This window comes from Gossypium hirsutum, chromosome A09 (genome assembly GCF_007990345.1).
Source record: "Gossypium hirsutum isolate 1008001.06 chromosome A09, Gossypium_hirsutum_v2.1, whole genome shotgun sequence".
Lineage (NCBI taxonomy): Eukaryota > Viridiplantae > Streptophyta > Magnoliopsida > Malvales > Malvaceae > Gossypium > Gossypium hirsutum.
The window spans coordinates 65,827,966-65,847,979 of record NC_053432.1 but is presented as its reverse complement, the minus strand read 5'-3'; the positions used below and the strand labels follow the sequence as shown (position 1 = coordinate 65,847,979).

Here is a 20,014-nt window from a genome sequence, read left to right as displayed (position 1 = left end):
TTGCAAGTTCATATGAAACTAAGAACTGAAAGAGAGAGAGAGATGGGATGGGGATGGGGATGGGGTATTTTTATTTTATTTGATATTAATATAATTATTTATATTTAATATTAATATAAATCATTTTTTATTTTACATTTTTTAAAAATTTATTATATTTTTTTAAATATTTATGTATTTTTTTATATTTTTTTAATTTTTTTAGAATTAAGATCAAATTGAGACTATTTATAAATTTTGAAAGTTAATTTTTAAAAATTATGACTAAACCGATATCATATGTAAAAATTGAAAACTACTGATTTTTTTAACTATTATGTTAACGAAAATGGACCCAAAAAAAAAATCTTGATTTATTGGGCAGCCAATTTAAAAAATATACATAGTTAGATGACAAAAAAAGAAGCAAACCCATAATTAAGTGACCAATTTTTATAATAATAAAAAAATTCATACTTGAGTGACCAAAAACAGACGGGCCAATTTAAAAATCCCATAAATCTCTAATAATATTAAGTGCTCAAACTTTTGTTCGTTCAAGTTCTATGCTATGTATTTAGCACTTTGATCACTGTTGGCCTCTTGAATTTTTCATTTAGAGAGGTTCCTCAGTACAGAAGCAACCTTGTCTATCCAAATACTTCTTGAACTCCACTCCATGTGAAATCTGAACTATTCTTCTGAAGTTGTCATTAGCATATGCAGATGCAGGAGTTTGAAATTTCTGCTTAAAACCCTAAACATGAGGCAAATTGAAGCAATATATTGGGGCTACGATACATGCAGAACACAGCAGCGGAGTCTCTGCTTATATTCCGATGCATGCATGACAAGAAGACTACACCATGGAAACAGAGCAATATATCATGGAAACAATACATCCAGAGCAAAATAGCAGAATCTAGAGCTCATATATGAGAACTTTTGGAGTCAACTCACAAAATCATGTAGCATGTAAACACAGAAAATAACTTTTTCTTAGCATCATATATGAGCCGACTACCTACACCATGAAACTCATCATAGCTTTTTTTTCATTCTCAATCGGCTAAATGTTGCTGATAATTCTAATACAGTATAATAACAGAAGATTGGTTTCAAAGTAGCTGAGTCAAATAACAGCAGCCACTTAGCAATGACTAAGGATTGTAAAATGGATGATTTATACTGTGTGCATAGCTTTCACCGCTTCCATTTGGAAGAGATGGAGTGGACACAAATGAAGGGGAAAAACCATATAACTTACAACAAATGAAATATTGAACTTACACTTACATGGATAAACAAGGATTTTAAAGCTTCAATGCACCACAATCAGAGCATATGTTTTGCGATATAATACCCTGCCTAGTCCTCTAAGATCTGTTGCCTCTCAAGCTCAAGAATCCGTTCAGTCAAATAACTTACAGTGCCATTAGTTGTCTTGTTATCACCCTTGCACTGCAGCAGTTGCTGCTCAAGACTCCGCACAAGTTCATTAAGTCTCTGAATCTTCTTCTCTTGTGATAAGATGATCTGCAATTGACAAATTTCCACTCAAAGTCAATCAGAAGTAAAATTGCTGGTGGAAGATATGGATCAAGACAACGCCCTCGTTATACTTTGCTACTGAAGGCAAACATTTCCCAAGTACCTAGTTTCTGCCTTTTGGCATATCAGAGGTTGCAATAGCACAGTTCCTTCTATCCTATACCATGTTTTGAGCAAACATAAATCTTAAAGATAAAGATAAAACTCAAACAAAACACTGAGAGGGAAGCTTACAGAAGCAATTGCTAAACAAGGGTATAAAACATTTTGCTTTGCATTTAAACGGACTAACTTCCTACACTGAATAAACCAACGGTAGCAAGCTTATTAGAAAATGAAAAGATAAGAGATAAAAAAGGGTTTGCATTTTGCAATTCAGCTTAAGTTTACATACCAACTATACATATAATATGTCACATAAGACGTATGCATTTCAATGAAACTAATCTCATTATTCAACTCTTTTCCATCAAGAGAAGATAAACTTGAAATTTTAATTAGAATTGGTAAAAAAAAAAAAGTACAAGGCTTGTCACCTTTTCTTTCACAGCTTCTTCCCTCCTTGAAATTTGTTGCGGCTTCTGCGATACACTCGGGGTCGTGTCAACATCAACAACAAGTGGTTGCCTCCACTCAAATTGTGAGGTGATTATGATTATAATAAATAGGAAAACAAGTAACATCGGTCTCGACATTTTTATCTAACTCTCTTACGAAACCTGTAACTTGAGAAAAAAAAAACCCACATTCAACATTCTATGAAACCATACCATAAACATTCCTATTAAGAGACAGTGGGAATGCCGAAAGAACTATTTATAGTTTGTTCGATCTAAATTTCTTATTATAATCATTTGAAACGCGATTAACCAAACTTATTAAACTAAAAAATCCAACCCAAGATTGAGATGGATATTCATGAAGAAATGCAGTAATTTCATACAAACCAAATCCTAACACGTAAAAATAACTCAAAAGCAACTATTAAGGATCAAATTCAGCTAAAAAAACTCAACTTTCTGCTCGGTTGCCGAGAAAATTAAGAAAAATCCAAGTAAAACAAAATTTCCCACGTTTTTATATATTCAAATTAGATAACTTATCCCAAAAAAAAATTAATAAAGTAAAAATAAATTTTCATATAAAGCCCCAAATGGCATTTCCAATTTCTTTTTTCTTAAAGAAATTCTCGGAAATCGGCACTTCGTATTTTCCTAAACTATCTTAACAACCAAAAAAGAAACCGAATTTACTATCTTCGACCAAATTATTTGAAGAAATGAAGAAAATGCCCAAATTAAAAAAGGGAAGTCGGGAAAAAACTTACAGATCAAAGTTAATGAGGAAACCCTGAATTCATGATCGATCAACACATTCTCAACTCCTCTTCGGAGAGTTCTAAGTGAGTTTTGAAGCTAAGGCTTCTTTTTGTACTTCTTTTTCTGAGTCGATTTTCTTTTACTTTCGTTTATACAACGAAGGAAGCAATTATCAATGGCGGAAAAGAAAAATAAAGCCATTTATTTGGGTAAACTACACCAAGTTCACTAAACTATTGGAATGTTACAAGTTGGTCACTAGCCCGTTAAGTTACTAACCGACGATAAAACGTCACGATAGGTAATTTTACAATTTGATCACTTAATTATTAGTAAATTTACAATTTAGTCACTATTAGAATAATTTAATAATTTTTCCATTGAAACAATTAAATAAAATGTGGTATTAGGTTACTTTATATTTTCTCAACCAAATTAATATCCTAGGGTTTTTATTTTTATTTTTTGTCAATTAATCAAATAAAAAGTGAGTTGATGAATTGTATAATGAAGTAATAAGTCTTTAATTGCTAGTAGCAAATCTCTTTAGTTATTAATTAGATAAAATAATAATGATAAAAGTGATGCGAAGATATATAGGTGCTAAAATAAGAAGAAAATCAATCATTATGAAGAAAGGTTTTCTTTTGGGTAAATTACATCAACAGTCACTTAATTTTGGGGTAGCTGATAAACAGTCACTTTGGATTCATTTTAGTCACGCAAATTTAGAAAAATAACAAAACAATCACTAGTGTTATCAAAAAGTGACAAATCAGTCACCCACTAACATTTTTAGTTATAGACTTAATGGGATAGGTGATGTGGCCAGTTAACTAGCTGACGTGGCCAATTAACTAACCCAAAGTCTCCAACGACCCCAATACAACTGTCCAAGAAGAAGAAGAAGAAGAGAATGTAAAATCCCTCTCAAAGTCGCCAACGACCCCAATACAACTGACCCCACAAACAAACCAGCAACACCGACAAGTACTCTGGCCATCACCACTTGCACCACCATTAAATTGGATTAGGTTTTTTTCCTCAATATTCTTCTTCTTCTATTATGGATCAATTTCAAATGCTAAATTTTGTCCCCTAGAGAAATTTCTTCTTGAAATACTAAATCGCCAAAAAGAAGTCTTCTCTGCCTAATTTTGGTCAATAACAGTACATAAGTAACCAGAACAAAAAACAAAGATTGAAGGACAATAAGAAGAATAAAGCTGGAGAAAGAGAGAAAGATATGGGTTTTTAGTATTTACCAATTTCTAAATCCTAATTTTGGTTTCAATTTCTTCTTATTGTCTTGTCCTTTCTTTTTGCCTAACAAGTTTGACAAAGTGATTAGACAGAGAAAACAAACAAGATGAAAAAGAAAAACACTCAACACAAATAAGAATAAAAAAAGAGCTTTTAGATCTGGGTTCTCCCATTTCATCTTTTGCTTCCCCACTTTTTTTTCTTCTTTTTCTAATCAAATTCTGATTGTTTCCTTGTTTTTGCAGTTGTTCCATATTAGAAATTTGGCGGGTTTGATTCTGATATCCATCTAATAAAAAGAGGATAGGTAGGTATGCTGAGGAATAAGTCCAGAGCAGTGACTAGCAAGTAAACTTTAATGGCTGATCACAGCTCTCAAGCATCATCCCCTACCCAGAATTGCACTAAACAAATCCCATCTTTCTTCGATTCTCCACGATTTAAAGCTTTCATTTCAAAAGCCTTTCCCGACACTGAATCTCTCAATAGCCCTACTTCAATCCTTAACAACAAACCCTTCTTTCCTTTTGATAACCTCTTTGCCTTAGACAGAAACCATCCCAAATCCCTTTTTTTCTCTTCTTCTTTTTCTCCTCCTTCTCCTCCTCCTCCTCATCTTCTTCTTCTCTTCTTTTTCTATTGCATAAACCCTAAATTAATGCTGAAGGGGTTGTTTATATTGGTGCTAATCGGCCAACTGGATGATTAATGACACCAAGTACGCTGTCATATGCCAACTGGATGATTAATGACACCAAGTACGCTGTCATATGCCATGTTATTTTTTCGTTACGTCAGTAATAGAAAACAGTAAAAATTATTGTTTTATTATTTTTCTAAAGTTGAGTGACTGAAATGAAACCAACATGTCTGTTTTATCAGCTATCCCAAAGTTGAGTGACTGTTGGTGTAATTACCCTTTTCTTTTTCATAGTAATGGTTAGAAGCAAATCAATCAACAAGATAAAAGCTAGTCAAATTTGTTAATTTCCTTCATTAGTTAACATGCTATTGAGAATGATTTTATTTTTTTGGTTTAGCCTATAGAATATATATTCTTTTATTTAGTTGGGAGAATAAAAAATAACTTAATAGTATCTTTTATTAAATTATGTTGAGAGTGACTAAATTATAAATTTATTAATAATTGAGTGACTAAATTATAAAATTATTAATAATTTCATGACTGAATTGTAGATTAGCCATCCTCACATCTAACATCGGTTAGAAACTTAATAGGCTAAGACCAACTTGTAACTTTCAAATAGTTTAGTTATCAATTTGTAATTTTTTGAAGTTAAGTGGCTAAAGTGTAAATTTACTAATAGTTTAGTGACATTAGATTTAGTTTACCCATTATTCTTCTATTAGTAAAAGTACCATCAAGCCCGTACAAATTGGATTACATTTTGTCTAACTACTAATTAAAAAATGAGCAAATTAAATCATGTAGATTAAATTAAAGTAAATTAGCTAATTTGTTAAAATTTTCATCTATTTCTATTGTTAAGTGCTAACGAGGTTGAGTAGCAATCAAACAGCGATAGATGACGGGCAATGTGTAACTCTTGCTAGCCTAACAATATTTTTAAAATTAAATATTTTTTTATGCATTCAAAATAAATCTAGACATATGATTGTCCAGACTTGAATAAACCTAAACAACCATTTGTCCAAATTTATTTTGAGCTTGTTTCTTAAATTATTAAAAATTATAAATAAATATTAAAAGTTTTAGAAATTATAAAAATTATATATATACACATATAGCATGTTTTAAAAAAAATTCTAATATATATATTGAATGAAGGCTAGAATTTATTAAGGAAACAAAAGGACACCGTACAACAAAATAAAAACCAAAAAACAAATACAACAAAAGGAAACAAACAAACCCTAAAGAAACAAGGAAACAATCAGAAAGGAGCACAAAAATCCCAACCGCCTCTGATGAGCTCTCCTCGGCCAACTCCGAATATGCAAAGAAAAATAGAAGCTCCCAACACCAACACCCAATGCTAGTAAAACGAGTAAAATGAATAGTCAGCACCACCGACTAGACCAACATTTGCAACTTTTAAATGAAAAAATAAAAGTATTCTCATATGTAAAGGATATTTTAATAATTAACTTGATTGAATTAGTTTATTTTTAATTATTTGTAAATTTATTGGATAATATATTTTTATGAACATGTTTTTATCAACAAAGCTTCTCATGTAAGAACAAAAGACTAGGTCCTGGGTTGGATGCCTAGACAGCCTCACCCATAAACAAACTTATGTTGGCTAGCTTTTAGACTAAATATGAAAGAAGAAGAACTTGAATACAAATAACTATATTATTCATGACCATTTAAACTAACCAAACTGGATTCTTTTACACCCCCAGATAAAGAACTCAATGTTGAAATAATCAAATGCCCTCAACTATGAACGCTATTCATTCCCATAACTTCTGCTGCTACAATGCATCATATTTGAAATACTTTGCTGCTTTTGAAGTTGGAACATGGCAGCAACAAAGCCAGTAAAGTTATCAGGATGACTAAAATGGCAGTCCTCGGTGAGAATACAGATAGCAAACATTTTGGTGGTCCCTCCGACTTCCATTTCTTGGTCGAGATCCCACCGGTGCCATGTTGGATGACATCTGCTTTAGTCCTCGTCAATCTGATTCTCCGGTTTGCTCCGCCCTGGAGAAGGGATACACGGTGGGTAGTGGTGGCTATCATAGGCAAAATCTCAGGTGTTGAGGCTGACAATGAAGTTTCATCAAGCCTGATTATATCATCTTTCAGTATCTCAGCGAAGAAATCTTCTTCATCATCAGAATCCTGTAAATTTTAAGCAAAAAAAACATGATTATATTCGTGTTCATTTGCATTATGATTATGAATTAAAACCACCAATCTTGTTGATTTTAACAACCTTCTTAAGTGTAGAAGACTCTGTTGGTGCAACTTCATTGGAAAGCTTTTGCTCGGATTCGGATGCCGAATCGATTTGCTCTATAGAATGAGAATCGTTACTGCTAGTAGCCTTCTTTGAATAGAATTCAATTGCCTTGTCCCCTTCAGAGATGCCAGTTAGATCAGTTCCACCATCTGAGGTAGCATGGTTGCTGTCATGCACGATTGACAACTCCCTGTGATTCCGAGCAACCCGATTCGAATTGTTATTCAGACAAAACTCGCTGTTCTTCCTAAGACGGCATACCACTAGGGAATCCTAAAAATCACCAACAGCAAAAAAGAAAAACACTGTCAATGACTAACAAGAGCAATTATTGTTCATATGTTAGTATTATAAGAGAATTAGTAACCTGGGATTTTCCTTTCATGCAATATTCATGCATGATCCATTCGGTCCTTTCCCCTTTCGGAGCACGACCTGTGTGGAAGACGAGAGTCCTCTTCGTGCCGATCACATTCGAACCGGACTTCACATTACGTTCTTTCCCTGTGGCTTTCCAATAACCCTGTTCGGTTGCTCGTCTACTTTGTGAACCATTTGGGTACTTCCTTCCTCGAGCACAAAAGAAGAACCATTCATTATCTGACTTTATGATGGACTTAGCTGATACAGGGAAAAAAACACCAGAAATCACACCACCGAATATATAACAAGAACAAAGTAGAATCCTCCAGGCATGTATTACTAAAACCTAAATGCAATAGCATCATGTATAATATCATTATAAGAAATTAGAGAATTAAAATGGGCCGTTAACCTGGCAAGTCCCAAGGCTCATATCTGCAAATTTCAATCTCAGGAATGACCTCAACACATTTGTCATAACCATCCAGTTTCTTTTTTAAGTAATAAGAAATGAGCTCAACATCAGTTGGTGAAAATCTAAACCCTGGAAACATTGAAGAGGCTTGAATAGACATTTGGGTTTCTCTTGAAACCCCTTCACCTGCCATCATGATCCAACCGAAACACAAACTTGTCCTTGTTCCTTGTTCTTTTTCTTCTTTATTTGGTGTAAAGAAAAAACAAGTGTTTTGTTTGTCGTGGCTTTTGGTTGGGTTTGCTTGGAGGAAAGGGATGGATGATACGTTAAAAGTTGTGCTTTGCTTTGCTTTGGCTTCTGGGTTTGGTTTTTTGAAGTTGGAAACTTGGTTATTTTTGTTTCTCAGTTTTTGCGTATGGAAGGGGTAGTGATGTGATGTGATGTGATGTGATGTCTGATTGTGGGACAAGTGAAGGACAGATTGTTTTGACAGTTGGTACGGACCTGTATCGTCACGTGGCGTTGCGTTACGTTTGAGGTTAGGGATATGATAATAGTATCGTACCATTAAAGTACTTGATTAGACCTCCATCACCGCGTTTAAGGGTTCATCAAGTCAATTTGAGCTTTACTCGTAGGTTGTCACGTCTTCCACCGCTCTCCTCAAGGTTCTTCCATTGCTTAATCCCGTTGTTCAGGATTTATTTTAAACACTGATAATATTTTTTCTTTTTCACTAACATCTTCTGTAGTTGCATTCAACTCTCAACTGAGGGATAACGGTTTAGGTTTGAAAAATCCAACCATAATCTGACTCAATCTCAAGAGCATCGAATTAAACCCAATTTTATTACTTCAAATCGGTTCAATTCATTATTTTTAGAAATTTTAAAATTATTTTTTACTATTTTGTATAAAATATTTATTTTTTGTTTTAAAAATAATAAATAAATAAAAGAATTCAATTCAGTTCCTATAATAAAACCAATAACCAAATAATAACCAAACCAAACCAAACCAAAACTGAATTTATTTATTTTTTAATTTAATAAAACTAAACTAAACTAAACAGTACAATTCGAACTGACTTTTGGTTTTCTCCATTTTTTACTCAATTTAATGTCAAAACTCTCCAAAAATGATTTTTCAGAAAACTTTGTTTAAAAAGACTTCGAATTCTTTACTACCGACCCAATCATAACAATATGATTTTCACCTTCTATCAAATGCAAGTTTTACAAAGCTTGATGACAAAATTGGTTTTATATTCAAGCACATGTAAACCCTTTTTTGTTATAATTAAAAGTTAACAGGATTAATTTCTGATTCCAACATTGATAACTCTATGCCACCCCACAACCTGACGGACCGCTCTTTGCTGAGGTTTTCCAGGGTGGCGACACCTCCAACCTTAACATTGGAGCTACCGTGGTTCAAAGCTTCAGCCGTTTTCTATGACACCTCTGCTACTTCTTATAACGGTGGAGAGGAGTTGGTTGCATTTTATATGTGATTTACCTGGCCTGAGACATGAGGTTGTTCAAAGAACCCTAGATGTCTTAAAGCAAATCAATAATAAATCATTTAATCATCTTGCATTGCACATACTAATGATCAATTGTCCAACTGAGAGAAAACAATGCACAACAAAATTCAACCTAAAACTGAAGGGCAAGAGGAAAGAAGATATAAAAATAGGATTATCATGAAATGAATTTTTCCTGTTGCTCTTGAAGAATTTTTGCCGAAGACTTGGCATCTATGTATAGCTTGCTCACTTCCTCAAGATCCGCCTAAAAACAAATACATAATAACGGATTCACATTTACTCCTTGCATTGATGATAAGTAAACAATCATGAAAAACAGCTTCTTCTGAATATTTAATTACCTTGCATATGTTGTCTCGACCATTCATTTTTGCCGCAATGCTAGCAGGTGATAACAGTTGAACTGCATGCCTGAAGAAACAGTAACATGTAAGTATGCTTCAAGTTGGAAAAGTGCAACTGATAGTGGAGTAAATCTATATTTTAAACCTGACCTTAAAGATGTGCTTTGTCCAATCTCTCCGAGGAACGCCAGACTTTCTTCATCCACAGCCAGTTCTTCCACCTGTGCACGGATGGCTAAAATCTGCATACACCAAATAAGTGAAAATTTTGGCTGAGTTTTCATTTGATGCTTGCCACAAATAACAAAATGCCGATGTCAAAAATTACATATAACCAGGCCCTAACTTGTATCATTTCTGAAGGACCATATATCTGTGTGCGGATGATCACCAATCTGTCCAATAAGTCAACAGGTATGCCATGAGGACTATTCATATCAGTACCCCTGCAAAATGCATATTCATTTTTCACAAACTAGAATCAAACCAATCAGGCAATGCATAAGCAATGTAGAATATATTATAAAATATAAAAATTGACATAAGTTCCATCTTCATGTCAAAAAAGAAATCATGTTGTAGAAGATATTCAACATTATGCAAGGAAAATGAACATGTAAAAACTATGCCAACCGAAAAATATAACAGCTGATATGAAATTTATCTTCAGGTATTCCCAGAAAAAAACAATCTTGCAGAAGATCACTCATTTTGATTCTTAAATTTCAAGCCTGGGACATTTATGCTAACCCTATCACTGTTCCTCAATTATGAGAGCCTAAATTCTGTGTGAACATCTCAATTTTGTATCACATTTATGTTTCAACCTACCACTGCTCCTCAATTATGAGAGCCTAAATTCTGAATATATACAAGAAAAAATTGTCCCCAATAACCAAAACCCTTTAGGGTTGATATTATTGTTGCATCAAGCTATTTCTGCATGCTATGATTTATAGAAAACAAGACTAAACCAATGACATTGTTTCACTAGGATCTGAAGTACTGAAACTAAGTCCAGATGATTAGAATAATAGCTCATCTTGTATTTGAGGTAAAGTTATATAGATGTGATTAAAAGAACAGACGATAAACCAAAAATTCATATGGCTCAGAAACAATTTTCATTACCTTACGTTACATATTCCTCTATTTGTAGCAAAAATTACTATTGGAGATAGTGAGCTCTCTAAAGCACGATTCAAGTATGAAAAACACTCCATGTCCAGCATATGAACCTGCAAATCATGACTTGGAAAGCATAAGCAAGCCCGATGTGCAAATGTGCTTAACATGTGCACAGGTCATGATAAATATCTTCGATCTAAATATGTGCATGCACATAAACAGAAAAATACATATTGTATCCTTGCATCGAAGGACATGTATCATAAGCAGGAAAGAACTCAACCTCATCAATGAATAGAACTCCTGGGACAAGCTCTGCCACACCTTCATCAATATACCAGTTAACAACCTGGCACAAATAACATTGTCATTTCAATCAAAAGGCATGCCATTTTTCTAGCAAAGAATTTAGCCTAGAGGCCAAGTTCAAAATCCAAATCATAAGCTTGAACCAACTTGAATAACCAATCCATATGACTCTTAATGTCACGTCCATGCAGGATAGCTATAGCTTCTAGGGAGCATAAAATAAGCCACCAACTAGCTGAAGAGAGTTAAAAAGTAAGATTTAAACCATTAGGATTTGAGGATTTACTCATACAAGAAGGGATGAAAAAACATAAACCTATTATGGGAAACCATGGCAGGTAATGAAATTCAATCACATTAAATTTGCATCAATTCATCTGTTTCACTCTGGAGTTGTTCAATATTATGATTGGGGTGCAGAATGAGGTAAATCTCAATCTTTTCAATAAGGCATATTGTTTTTTCATTGCTTTTAAAATATTATGATCCTACCATTTTCTAAACCACATAAAAGATACAAGCAAAATTCTAAAAACTTAACAAGAAAAATAAGATACATATAGAGTTAAGTGAAGTTTGCAGGGCTCCTACTAATGGCTATTGCCCACAGAAATTATAGCATTGGTAAAAGACTACTCCCACAGATTGTCCACAAAAAATTCATCATATAGGTGGATGCCAAATGTGTTTGGAAAATAATACCTTATTTATTTCTTGTCGTAATTTGTCAGTGATTTCTGTCTTCCTGGGCTTCATCATCTGACCCATTAAAGACAAAATGTCTTGGCCCCCTTGAGGTCGTGCGTTAGCAGCATCCAAATCATGTAATGTTACATCCTGGTGGTGAAGAAAATAGAAAGCTTCTTTTTGTTTTTTAATGAATTTCAGCATGGGTAGAAAACCAATAAATTTAGAACCAGAGAAAGGGAAATGACACCAAGCCCACCAAAGCATATTTGTAACATATCAGGCAAATGCAGAAGGCATCAAATTCATAGATTTGTTTTCCCTTGTTTCTTCATGAAGTGGGTTGCAACTATTAAGCAAACAAATAACAGTTTGTAATTGGCAAAATGTTGGTAAGAAAATTCATAAAAGAATCCTCACTTCTCATATGAAATCAAAGGGACGATGATAATGGTCATTAATATATACAAACAAGACTTGTTGACAAAGTAGGAAAACGTCCAAGCCCATCAGTATAAAAATATAAGCAGAAACAAGTCTTCAAGGCCAAACAGAATATATTACAGAATAAATGCCAAGGGAACTACAGGGAAAAGCATAATATCAGTAGCGTCAAACCTGCACTATCTCCTTCTTTTTGTGAACTTCTCCTTTGGGAAGCGGCACATATTCTTCAGCTTCAAGGTCAAATTCTGTGGCAAAAGCATCACTTCTGCCCACCCTTTTAACGGCTCCACTATTTGCTTCAATATATATAACATCTCCAACAGCTACCTGCCAGTCAAGTTAAAAACCTCACAAGATTTCAAATCGAAGCCAAAACTCTTAGGCAGATAAAAAACATAACCATCGAAAGGTCCCTAAGGAAAGAGACAAATATTTTTATACGCTATAGTGCCTCATACAGTTTAGAAAAAGCCAGAAAATAAAAACTTGAACAATCTTTTCCACATAATAATGCAGAGAAACTTAAAGGCTTACCTTTTCTTTAATCAAGGCATCATAAATTGTAGGGTCCAACTTCAGTTGCTTTGTTCCTTTGACAGTTTTCAATCCAATAATTACGTGGCTAATGCTCTTACCATAACCACCTGTTACGCTCTCTGTTTCTTCAGGAGAGAGTTCAGTAACCTGAAACAAGAACAGCTAGGATTCAGGGTCTATCCCAGCAGTCCAAAGAGAAAACAATCAAATAAAATCAGGGATAAAGAATTGCCATTAGGTGTAACTTACCTCTCCTTCATAGACCTCTTTATTTTCCTTGATGCGTAGACCAATAGCCCGTCGGAAATTTTCCATCAAAACTTCAGTTTTCTTTACTTCTGAAGAGTATACTTCAGATCCAACCATTGGACAGAATGGAACCTGAAAATAATGTAAGAGGAACACATATAGAAAAAAATTGCCAATCCCTCCAAAAGAACTGGCATACAATAATGCAAATTTCAAATACATTCAAAAATAAAGGGAAAAGACAACGAGAACCTTGCTCCCAAGCTCTTGGGAAATTCCTAAGGCCAAAGCTGTTTTCCCAGTACCGGGAGGCCCAGCCAGCAAAAGTGCACGGCCAGCCATCTTTTTTTGCCTTATCATATCCACCACAAGACCAGCTGCTTCCCTTGCCTCTGCTTGCCCCACAAAACCTGCAGCCAAAGGAACGGCATTTCCAGTGGGCTGGTAAACAAAGGAAAAGAAATGCTCGTAAAGTTTTGAAATTGGTCAAAAAGGTAAGCATAGATTTCAATTTTTCCAGTAAAAACAACAAGTGAATGAAAGCAAAAGATATGGTTCAGAATATATAAGCAAATTACTATGTTCTATCAATGAAACTTCATAGTGAAAATACATGAAAAAAAACCACTTATTCAACTCATATATGCATTGAAAACTCATACAATTAACAAAAATCTACGCCTCAAAAGCCATCCAATTCTTTCCATAGTCCGTAATTGAGAATTAGTTAGTTCAATATTTATTATTATCTCCATTTCTGGACATTCAATTTAAGTTAAAACTATATTTCTGTCCACTCTAAAACTGAAAAAGTATACCATTAACAACAAATCTCCAGTAATTGAATTAACAGTTGACTATTTAAGCTTAAAACCCTAAAACCAAGAAAAGGTAAATTTCCATGGCTCAAAAAAAAAACTTCAAAATGCTGACAATTACAACAATATTGCAGAAATACACTAAAATGCAAAACATTTAAGCTCAGAAAAAAAATTTTAAAAAGGGGAGGAAGGAATGAAGAGAATACATCGAGACCAAGGCCTTTGATGTGAGTATGAGTAGCGATTCTTTGCTTTTTGGCCGTTGATTGAACCTCTTCTATCTTCATTTTATCCATCTGCTTGTATTTTTTGGATTGATCGTAAAGAAGAAAAAGGAAGAAGCTTGAAAGCTTGAGGAGCGCTAGTGGCAGCAAAGAAACCTGGCTTTTTCGTCAAGAAATAAAGGCGAGGTTTTTCTTAAACCCTTCTCCATTTTCAAGTAATGAAGTGTTTAATGCGCTAAGTGGATTCCTTTCCTTTTTTCTTTCAATAGCATTTAAAATATAATATGTTCTTTTTATAAATTTGAGTCACTTACTTTACAATCATCTCTCAACCAAACCCTAATTACAGGGAGATAATGTTAACATTACCAACAAAGGATTGAAGTCAGTACTTCTCTCAATTAAATTCGAGTTATTATTATTTAAATATTAAAAATATAATTTTGTGTTTCCAGATTTTAATTTTATTAATAAATATATATAAATATATTTTTATTTCTATTTTTAAATAAAAAATTATGAGCTAAATAATGTAACTCACTTAAAACTTTTAAAATCTTAAAATTTTGAAATTAAAGATATTTTGTAACAAAGACGAATATTTTAGAATTTGAAAAAGAAAATACATGATATGTATGATTCTTTTTTATAGGAATATTAATTAAGTTACAATGTAATGAATTACGTGAGAATGTGTAATAAAAGTAATTATTATTATTTAAAGACTAATAGTAAACCAAGTATACTGTGATTATTTATCAACCATTTGCCTATTATGTTGGAATAAATTTGAACAAGTTATAAGCCAAATTTTATATCCGATTAATGGTTTCTACAAATATCACAATGAAATCTAAGATTGCAATGAATTATACATATATCACATAAAACTCACCACAATTGAAATTAATAAAGATGTAAATGTCCAATTTATAATGTTTCCTATTTATTTAATTATTTAATTATTTTATTCTTTTTCTCATTCAAATTGAAAATTTATTAAAAATTAGGGGCATTTAAATTTCGGTTAAAACTAAATTAACTGATCGAACTAATTTAAGTTGATTAATCAGTTAGTTAATCGATCTAATTCAGTTGAAGGTCAGTTAATGATTTTTTAAAAGTTTGGTTATTGGTTAATTCGATACAAAATCGGGTAATTAATTGAACTTAATAATTAATAATACAAATGATATGTAGTTTTTATTTGGTCAAATAAACATTATAAAAAAAATTGATATGTTTTATACTTGTTTTAACAAAAAAAATGGTTTGGTTAATGGTTAAACGATTAAAAAGTTTGATTAATTCAATTAATACTAGTTTGATTCGATTAACTGTTCAGCTAACCGCAGTTGAAGTAAAAGTTGTCTAAGATGAGAGGGTTGGTAGTTCTTGCTCCTCCAAATTCCGGCCTCTCCTTGTGGCATCTTTCCCTACATCAAAGATAAAAGAAATAAAAATATACATCATTAAACAAATACACAAATAACTTGAAATTTTGAGCAAAATATAATGATTATTGAGACTCATCAAAATATTTACTTAGAGATTAAATAAAAACCATTGCTAAATCATAAATAATACAAATATTTATCAAGTGATTAGACCTACCTCAAGTTTAAAATTGTTAAGAGTGCTGGATTTAGAAAATGCTTCAATGCAATTTTAGATAGTAAATTAAACCCTAGTCAAGAGTGCTTTCCTTAGCATCCTAGCAAGAACAGGTCTTTATGCGGCTTGGGATGAAGGAAAGTGGTGGCGAAGAGGGGTTCACAGGAGAGGAGATCTCCCTTTTGGCAGAAGAATTCATTCAGTTATCAGTTAAAAGCTCGATGGTGGCACCCAGTGATAAGCCAACCCTACTTTGCACTATATGGACAAAAAATCCTATAATCCAGATAGCTTTAGGGCACAGATGAAAAATATATGGAAGACAAGGAAAAGGTTTGAGATCCAATTGGCAGGGCAGAATTTATTATTGATAGTGTTTGAAGGTGAAGAAGATCTGGAGATAATTATGGAGGGGCAGCCTTGATTGTTTCGGAAAAATTTAATGTTGTTTGATCAGTTGACTAAATCGATAGAGAGGAGTCGAATTCGGCTTAATTCATCTCCATATTGGGTTAAGATCGGCCCATGTCTACCAGAAATTGATAAAAAAGATTTAATGCATGCTATTGGGGTTACTTTTGGAGGTGTTCTGAGATCTACAATTAATGGTGATTTCTATCGACTTAGAGTTCAGTTAAATGTGCAAAAACCGTTACGCAAGGGTATTTTCATCTCAACAGAAAATCAAAGTAAGTCCTGGATCCCATTTAAATATGAAAAATTACCAACTTCTTGTTTTGGCTGTGGAAGGATAGGGCATGGGCCCAATGAATGCCTCACGTTTACACTTGTAGAAAAAATAAAATTAGAGATGGTCCTCATTATTCTTTAGCATTAAAAGTAGAAGTCAATTTTGTTGGAAAATAGAGTTTAAAGCTTAATGCTATTTCAAAGAAAATGCAGATGCAATGTTCATATACAAGTGCTATAGAGAAAATCTCAGAGCAAATTTTTTAAGAGAGGGATAGAAGTGAGATGGGCCAAAAAATCCAAGATAACTCACAATCCACAGGAATGGAGGAAGCAATAATAATATAAGAGGAAGCGAAAGTTATGGAAGAAAACGAATGTGGGGTAAACAATAATTGCGCAGGTCTTTTAAAACCAGCAAAGAAATCGAGCTGGAAGAGAGTTGAGGCAACTAGAGAGACGGACATGGCTAATGGTGAGAGTATTTTGAGGAAAAGAAAACCGGAGGAGTTAGAAATTGAAGATGACGACAAAGGAATATACTATAAAAAGGAAGCAAAAAGAATAAAATATGATGATCAAGATTTTCATATTGTGAAAAATATAAATCTGCAAGTAGAAACTCTCTAGCATGATTGTTTTACCAACCAAAATAGATCGACGGCTGCCAATGGACAAGCCAACCGGACATAATGAAAACCATTTGTTAGAACGTCTGTGGATTAGGGAGTCCACGGGCAGTGAAAAGGCTTTGGTATTTGCTGAAGCAACATAAACCCCAAATGGTCTTTCTTATGGAGACCAAAATAGATGTAAAGCGCATGGAAAAAATCAGGAGGAGATGTGGTTTTGAGAATGGAATCGGTGTAGGAGCAGCAGGTTATAGAGGTAGAATTTCTATGGAATGGAAAGTAGGAATTACGGTTTGCCTAAACAATTTCTCAAAAAGCCATATTGATGTGATTGTAAAAGGGGACAATGTCAATGAAGAGTGGAGATTTACAAGGTTTTATGGATCGTCTTATGCTACCAATAAGGATGATTTTTGGAACTTACTAAGGAAGTTGGGTCAGGATCATAATCACCCATGGCTGATATGTAGTGATTTTAACGAAATAATGTATTCATTCGAAAAGAGCAGAGGTCAACCGAGAGAGGAGAAAAGAATGGAAGCTTTCTGCAGGGCTTTGGAAGAATGTCAACTAATAGACGTGGGATATTCGGGGGTTTGGTTTACTTGGGAGTGAGGGAATTTGTAACGACCCAAATTTTAAGGTCATCGATTTTTGGGTCTTCGATTTTGAAAATTAGATTCGTAAATATTTATTTGAAATATTTATGAAATTAAGTGAGAGGTTAATTAGATTTTAATTAAGTAAATTTAGCTTAAATAAGGTTAATTAGGTATAAGGACTAGATTGAATAAAGAATAAAATTCTAATTATACACTAAAGAAAAGCTAAAGGACTAAATTAGCAATTAAACCATAAGGTGACAAGTGTGTGGTAATAGTGAAATACATGTGGAATTAGAATTAAACAAATATATGTAATTATTAAGTATTTACTTATAATATAAGTAAATTATATTATATTATTATATATTAATTAAATAAAGAATGAATAAAAGAAAAAAAACAAAGAAAAAGAAAAAAAAGAAAGGCACGAATGAGCAGGGAAAGAAATAAGGAAAAAGGGAAAGAAAAAGAAAAGGGAAAATTAGGGTTTTAAGATTTTAAGCTTAATTGGTAAGTCAATTTGATCCCTTTTCTTATAATTTTAATGTTTTTTGAACCCTAAGACAAAGTTCTATATGAATTACGTTGAAAATTAGAAGGTTAATGAATTTTTAGATGTTGATTAAGTTGTATAAATTGAAGAATTATGGGTTTAATTAATAGGAATTCAAGTTAGAAATGGGAGAAGGATTGAATTGTAAAAAGAGAAATAAATTTTGACATAGTAGGGATTAAATTGAAGGGATTTCAGAATTTATGTTTTAAGATGAAATTTAGAAGTTGAAACTTGTTTAAAGTAAGTATTAAATGAAAATATAAGATTTATTTGTAGAGAAAGAATAGTTATGGTGAGAGGAATAAAATGGAATTTATGTGAAAGTTATAAGGAAAATAAAGAATGTGTTATTAAATAACATACTTTGATAATTTTAAATGTTAACTTTTATGTAGCTAACGTAGCTCCGGAAACGTCATCGAAAAAGGGAAAAGAGAAAGTGAACGAGGATATCGAGTAAACTCGAGAATTACGGTTTGTATTTCTATAAACTATGCTTAATAATTTAATAAATGTAATTGCTATTTTTAATTAGTTAATATATATGATGAATGATGTGATGAGAATTGTTACTGTTTCTGTATTAAAATGAAAGGATTTGAATACCCTATTATGTAACACCCTTTAACCCCAACCCGTCGCCGGAACAAGGTTACGAGGCATTACTGGAATTAGACGCTAATAACGAACAACACCGAGTCATAAATCTATATTTCAATTTAAAATTTCTCAAATTCCACCTTTAAGTCCCTAATATGGACCTACGAGGCCCAAAATATACTTAGGAAGTGTTTTGGGATTAAACCGGGAACTTTGGAAAGTTTTCCTTGAGAATAGGGGCACACGCCCGTGTGGCCTGGGACATGCCTGTGTGGCCTGCCTGTGGGGCTCCCATGGCCGTGGGCAGATCTGACTTTCTCACACGGCCGTGGGACTAACCTATGGCCAATTCTAACTTTGCCACACAGCCTGGGCACACGCCCATGTGACTTCGTCATGTGAAAACATGGTTTTTCACCATTTTAAAGCTATTTTCACATATCAAACACACCTAATTCATGCCCAATACATTGACTTATAAATTTTGATCAAATAACATTCATCTATTCATTTCAAATACTTCTTAAAAGTTACAAATTACTTACACCCAAAACATAAATATATTAAGGTGACTAAACAAAACCTAATACATGACACACTTCTAAAAGATAGATTCATCACCAAAAATTAAGCTGAGGTCCGGATTGACTCGGATGCTGTACCGAACTTCAACTTTACCTAGCCTGCGCACGAAACAAACTATACGCTGAGTATTGGAAATACTCAGTGGTATTACCATAATTCAAATTATAGCAAATATAAAATATCATAAACATGCATAGACAATTAACAAATCATACATATAATTCATACCAAGTTATCATATTTTCATTGTATCATTTTCATTATTTGATTCAATATTTCATCAAAAAGATTACCAACTATTCATGAACCTTTGGTTCATCTCTCAGTCACATATAAATATCCATTTCACATTCTAATATGTATAATTCATGAACCTTAGTTTTATGCCTTCAATCTCATAGCTAAAATTGTATTTCTCATTTCATCTTATAATATCACTTTCTTATTTCATTCAATAATTCAATTTATCAATTTCATTTGATTTTTCTCTTCACATATATTTCCCCTATTAACATAACTCGGACTTTGGAGGATACACGGATCCAACCAACCACACCAAAGTGGCGGCCAACGCCTCATCGGATAGT

At 33.1% G+C, this 20,014-nt stretch overlaps 2 protein-coding genes across 3 annotated transcripts; both read right to left on the bottom strand.

The window, feature by feature from the left end:
* Window positions 1-1,004: 1,004 nt before the first annotated feature.
* Window positions 1,005-8,271, bottom strand: LOC107890060 (NAC domain-containing protein 89). The gene is made up of 6 exons (XM_041076191.1): window positions 7,845-8,271; window positions 7,437-7,690; window positions 7,043-7,342; window positions 6,589-6,948; window positions 2,067-2,231; window positions 1,005-1,515 (listed from the first exon to the last, which is right to left on the bottom strand). Exons 1-6 carry the CDS (start codon window positions 8,041-8,043, stop codon window positions 1,348-1,350), a joined length of 1,446 nt encoding a protein of 481 aa, XP_040932125.1. The 5' UTR covers window positions 8,044-8,271; the 3' UTR covers window positions 1,005-1,347.
* A 1,152-nt stretch (window positions 8,272-9,423) lies between these two features.
* On the bottom strand, window positions 9,424-14,542 carry LOC107889188 (ruvB-like protein 1). Of its 2 annotated transcripts, none has more exons than XM_016813549.2 (12): window positions 14,128-14,542; window positions 13,353-13,541; window positions 13,101-13,232; window positions 12,849-12,998; window positions 12,486-12,641; window positions 11,883-12,017; window positions 11,155-11,220; window positions 10,875-10,981; window positions 10,090-10,189; window positions 9,894-9,985; window positions 9,741-9,810; window positions 9,424-9,643 (listed from the first exon to the last, which is right to left on the bottom strand). In XM_016813549.2, the coding sequence occupies exons 1-12, from the start codon at window positions 14,215-14,217 to the stop codon at window positions 9,554-9,556; spliced, it is 1,377 nt and encodes a 458-aa protein (XP_016669038.2). In that variant the 5' UTR covers window positions 14,218-14,542; the 3' UTR covers window positions 9,424-9,553. The 2 variants fall into 2 exon arrangements, with proteins under 2 accessions (XP_016669038.2, XP_040932372.1); XM_041076438.1 differs by having other exon boundaries at window positions 9,894-10,015; window positions 14,128-14,470.
* Between the last annotated feature and the right edge of the window lie 5,472 nt (window positions 14,543-20,014).

Bases quoted from the DNA above. Each gene is read 5' to 3' on its own strand.
- LOC107890060 (XM_041076191.1), bottom strand. From the start codon at position 8,043: ATGATGGCAGGTGAAGGGGTTTCAAGAGAAACCCAAATGTCTATTCAA. The intron at 7,691-7,844 runs GTTAACGGCCCA...TCCCTGTATCAG, and splicing joins TGAGCCTTGGGACTTGCCAG to CTAAGTCCATCATAAAGTCA. The intron at 2,232-6,588 runs TGATGCATTGTA...TAAGAGAGTTAG, and splicing joins GCAGCAAAGTATTTCAAATA to ATAAAAATGTCGAGACCGAT.
- LOC107889188 (XM_041076438.1), bottom strand. From the start codon at position 14,217: ATGGATAAAATGAAGATAGAAGAGGTTCAATCAACGGCCAAAAAGCAA. The intron at 10,016-10,089 runs GTTAGGGCCTGG...ATGAAAACTCAG, and splicing joins GTCCTTCAGAAATGATACAA to CCAAAATTTTCACTTATTTG. The intron at 9,811-9,893 runs GTCAGGTTTAAA...CTGTTTCTTCAG, and splicing joins GGACAAAGCACATCTTTAAG to GCATGCAGTTCAACTGTTAT.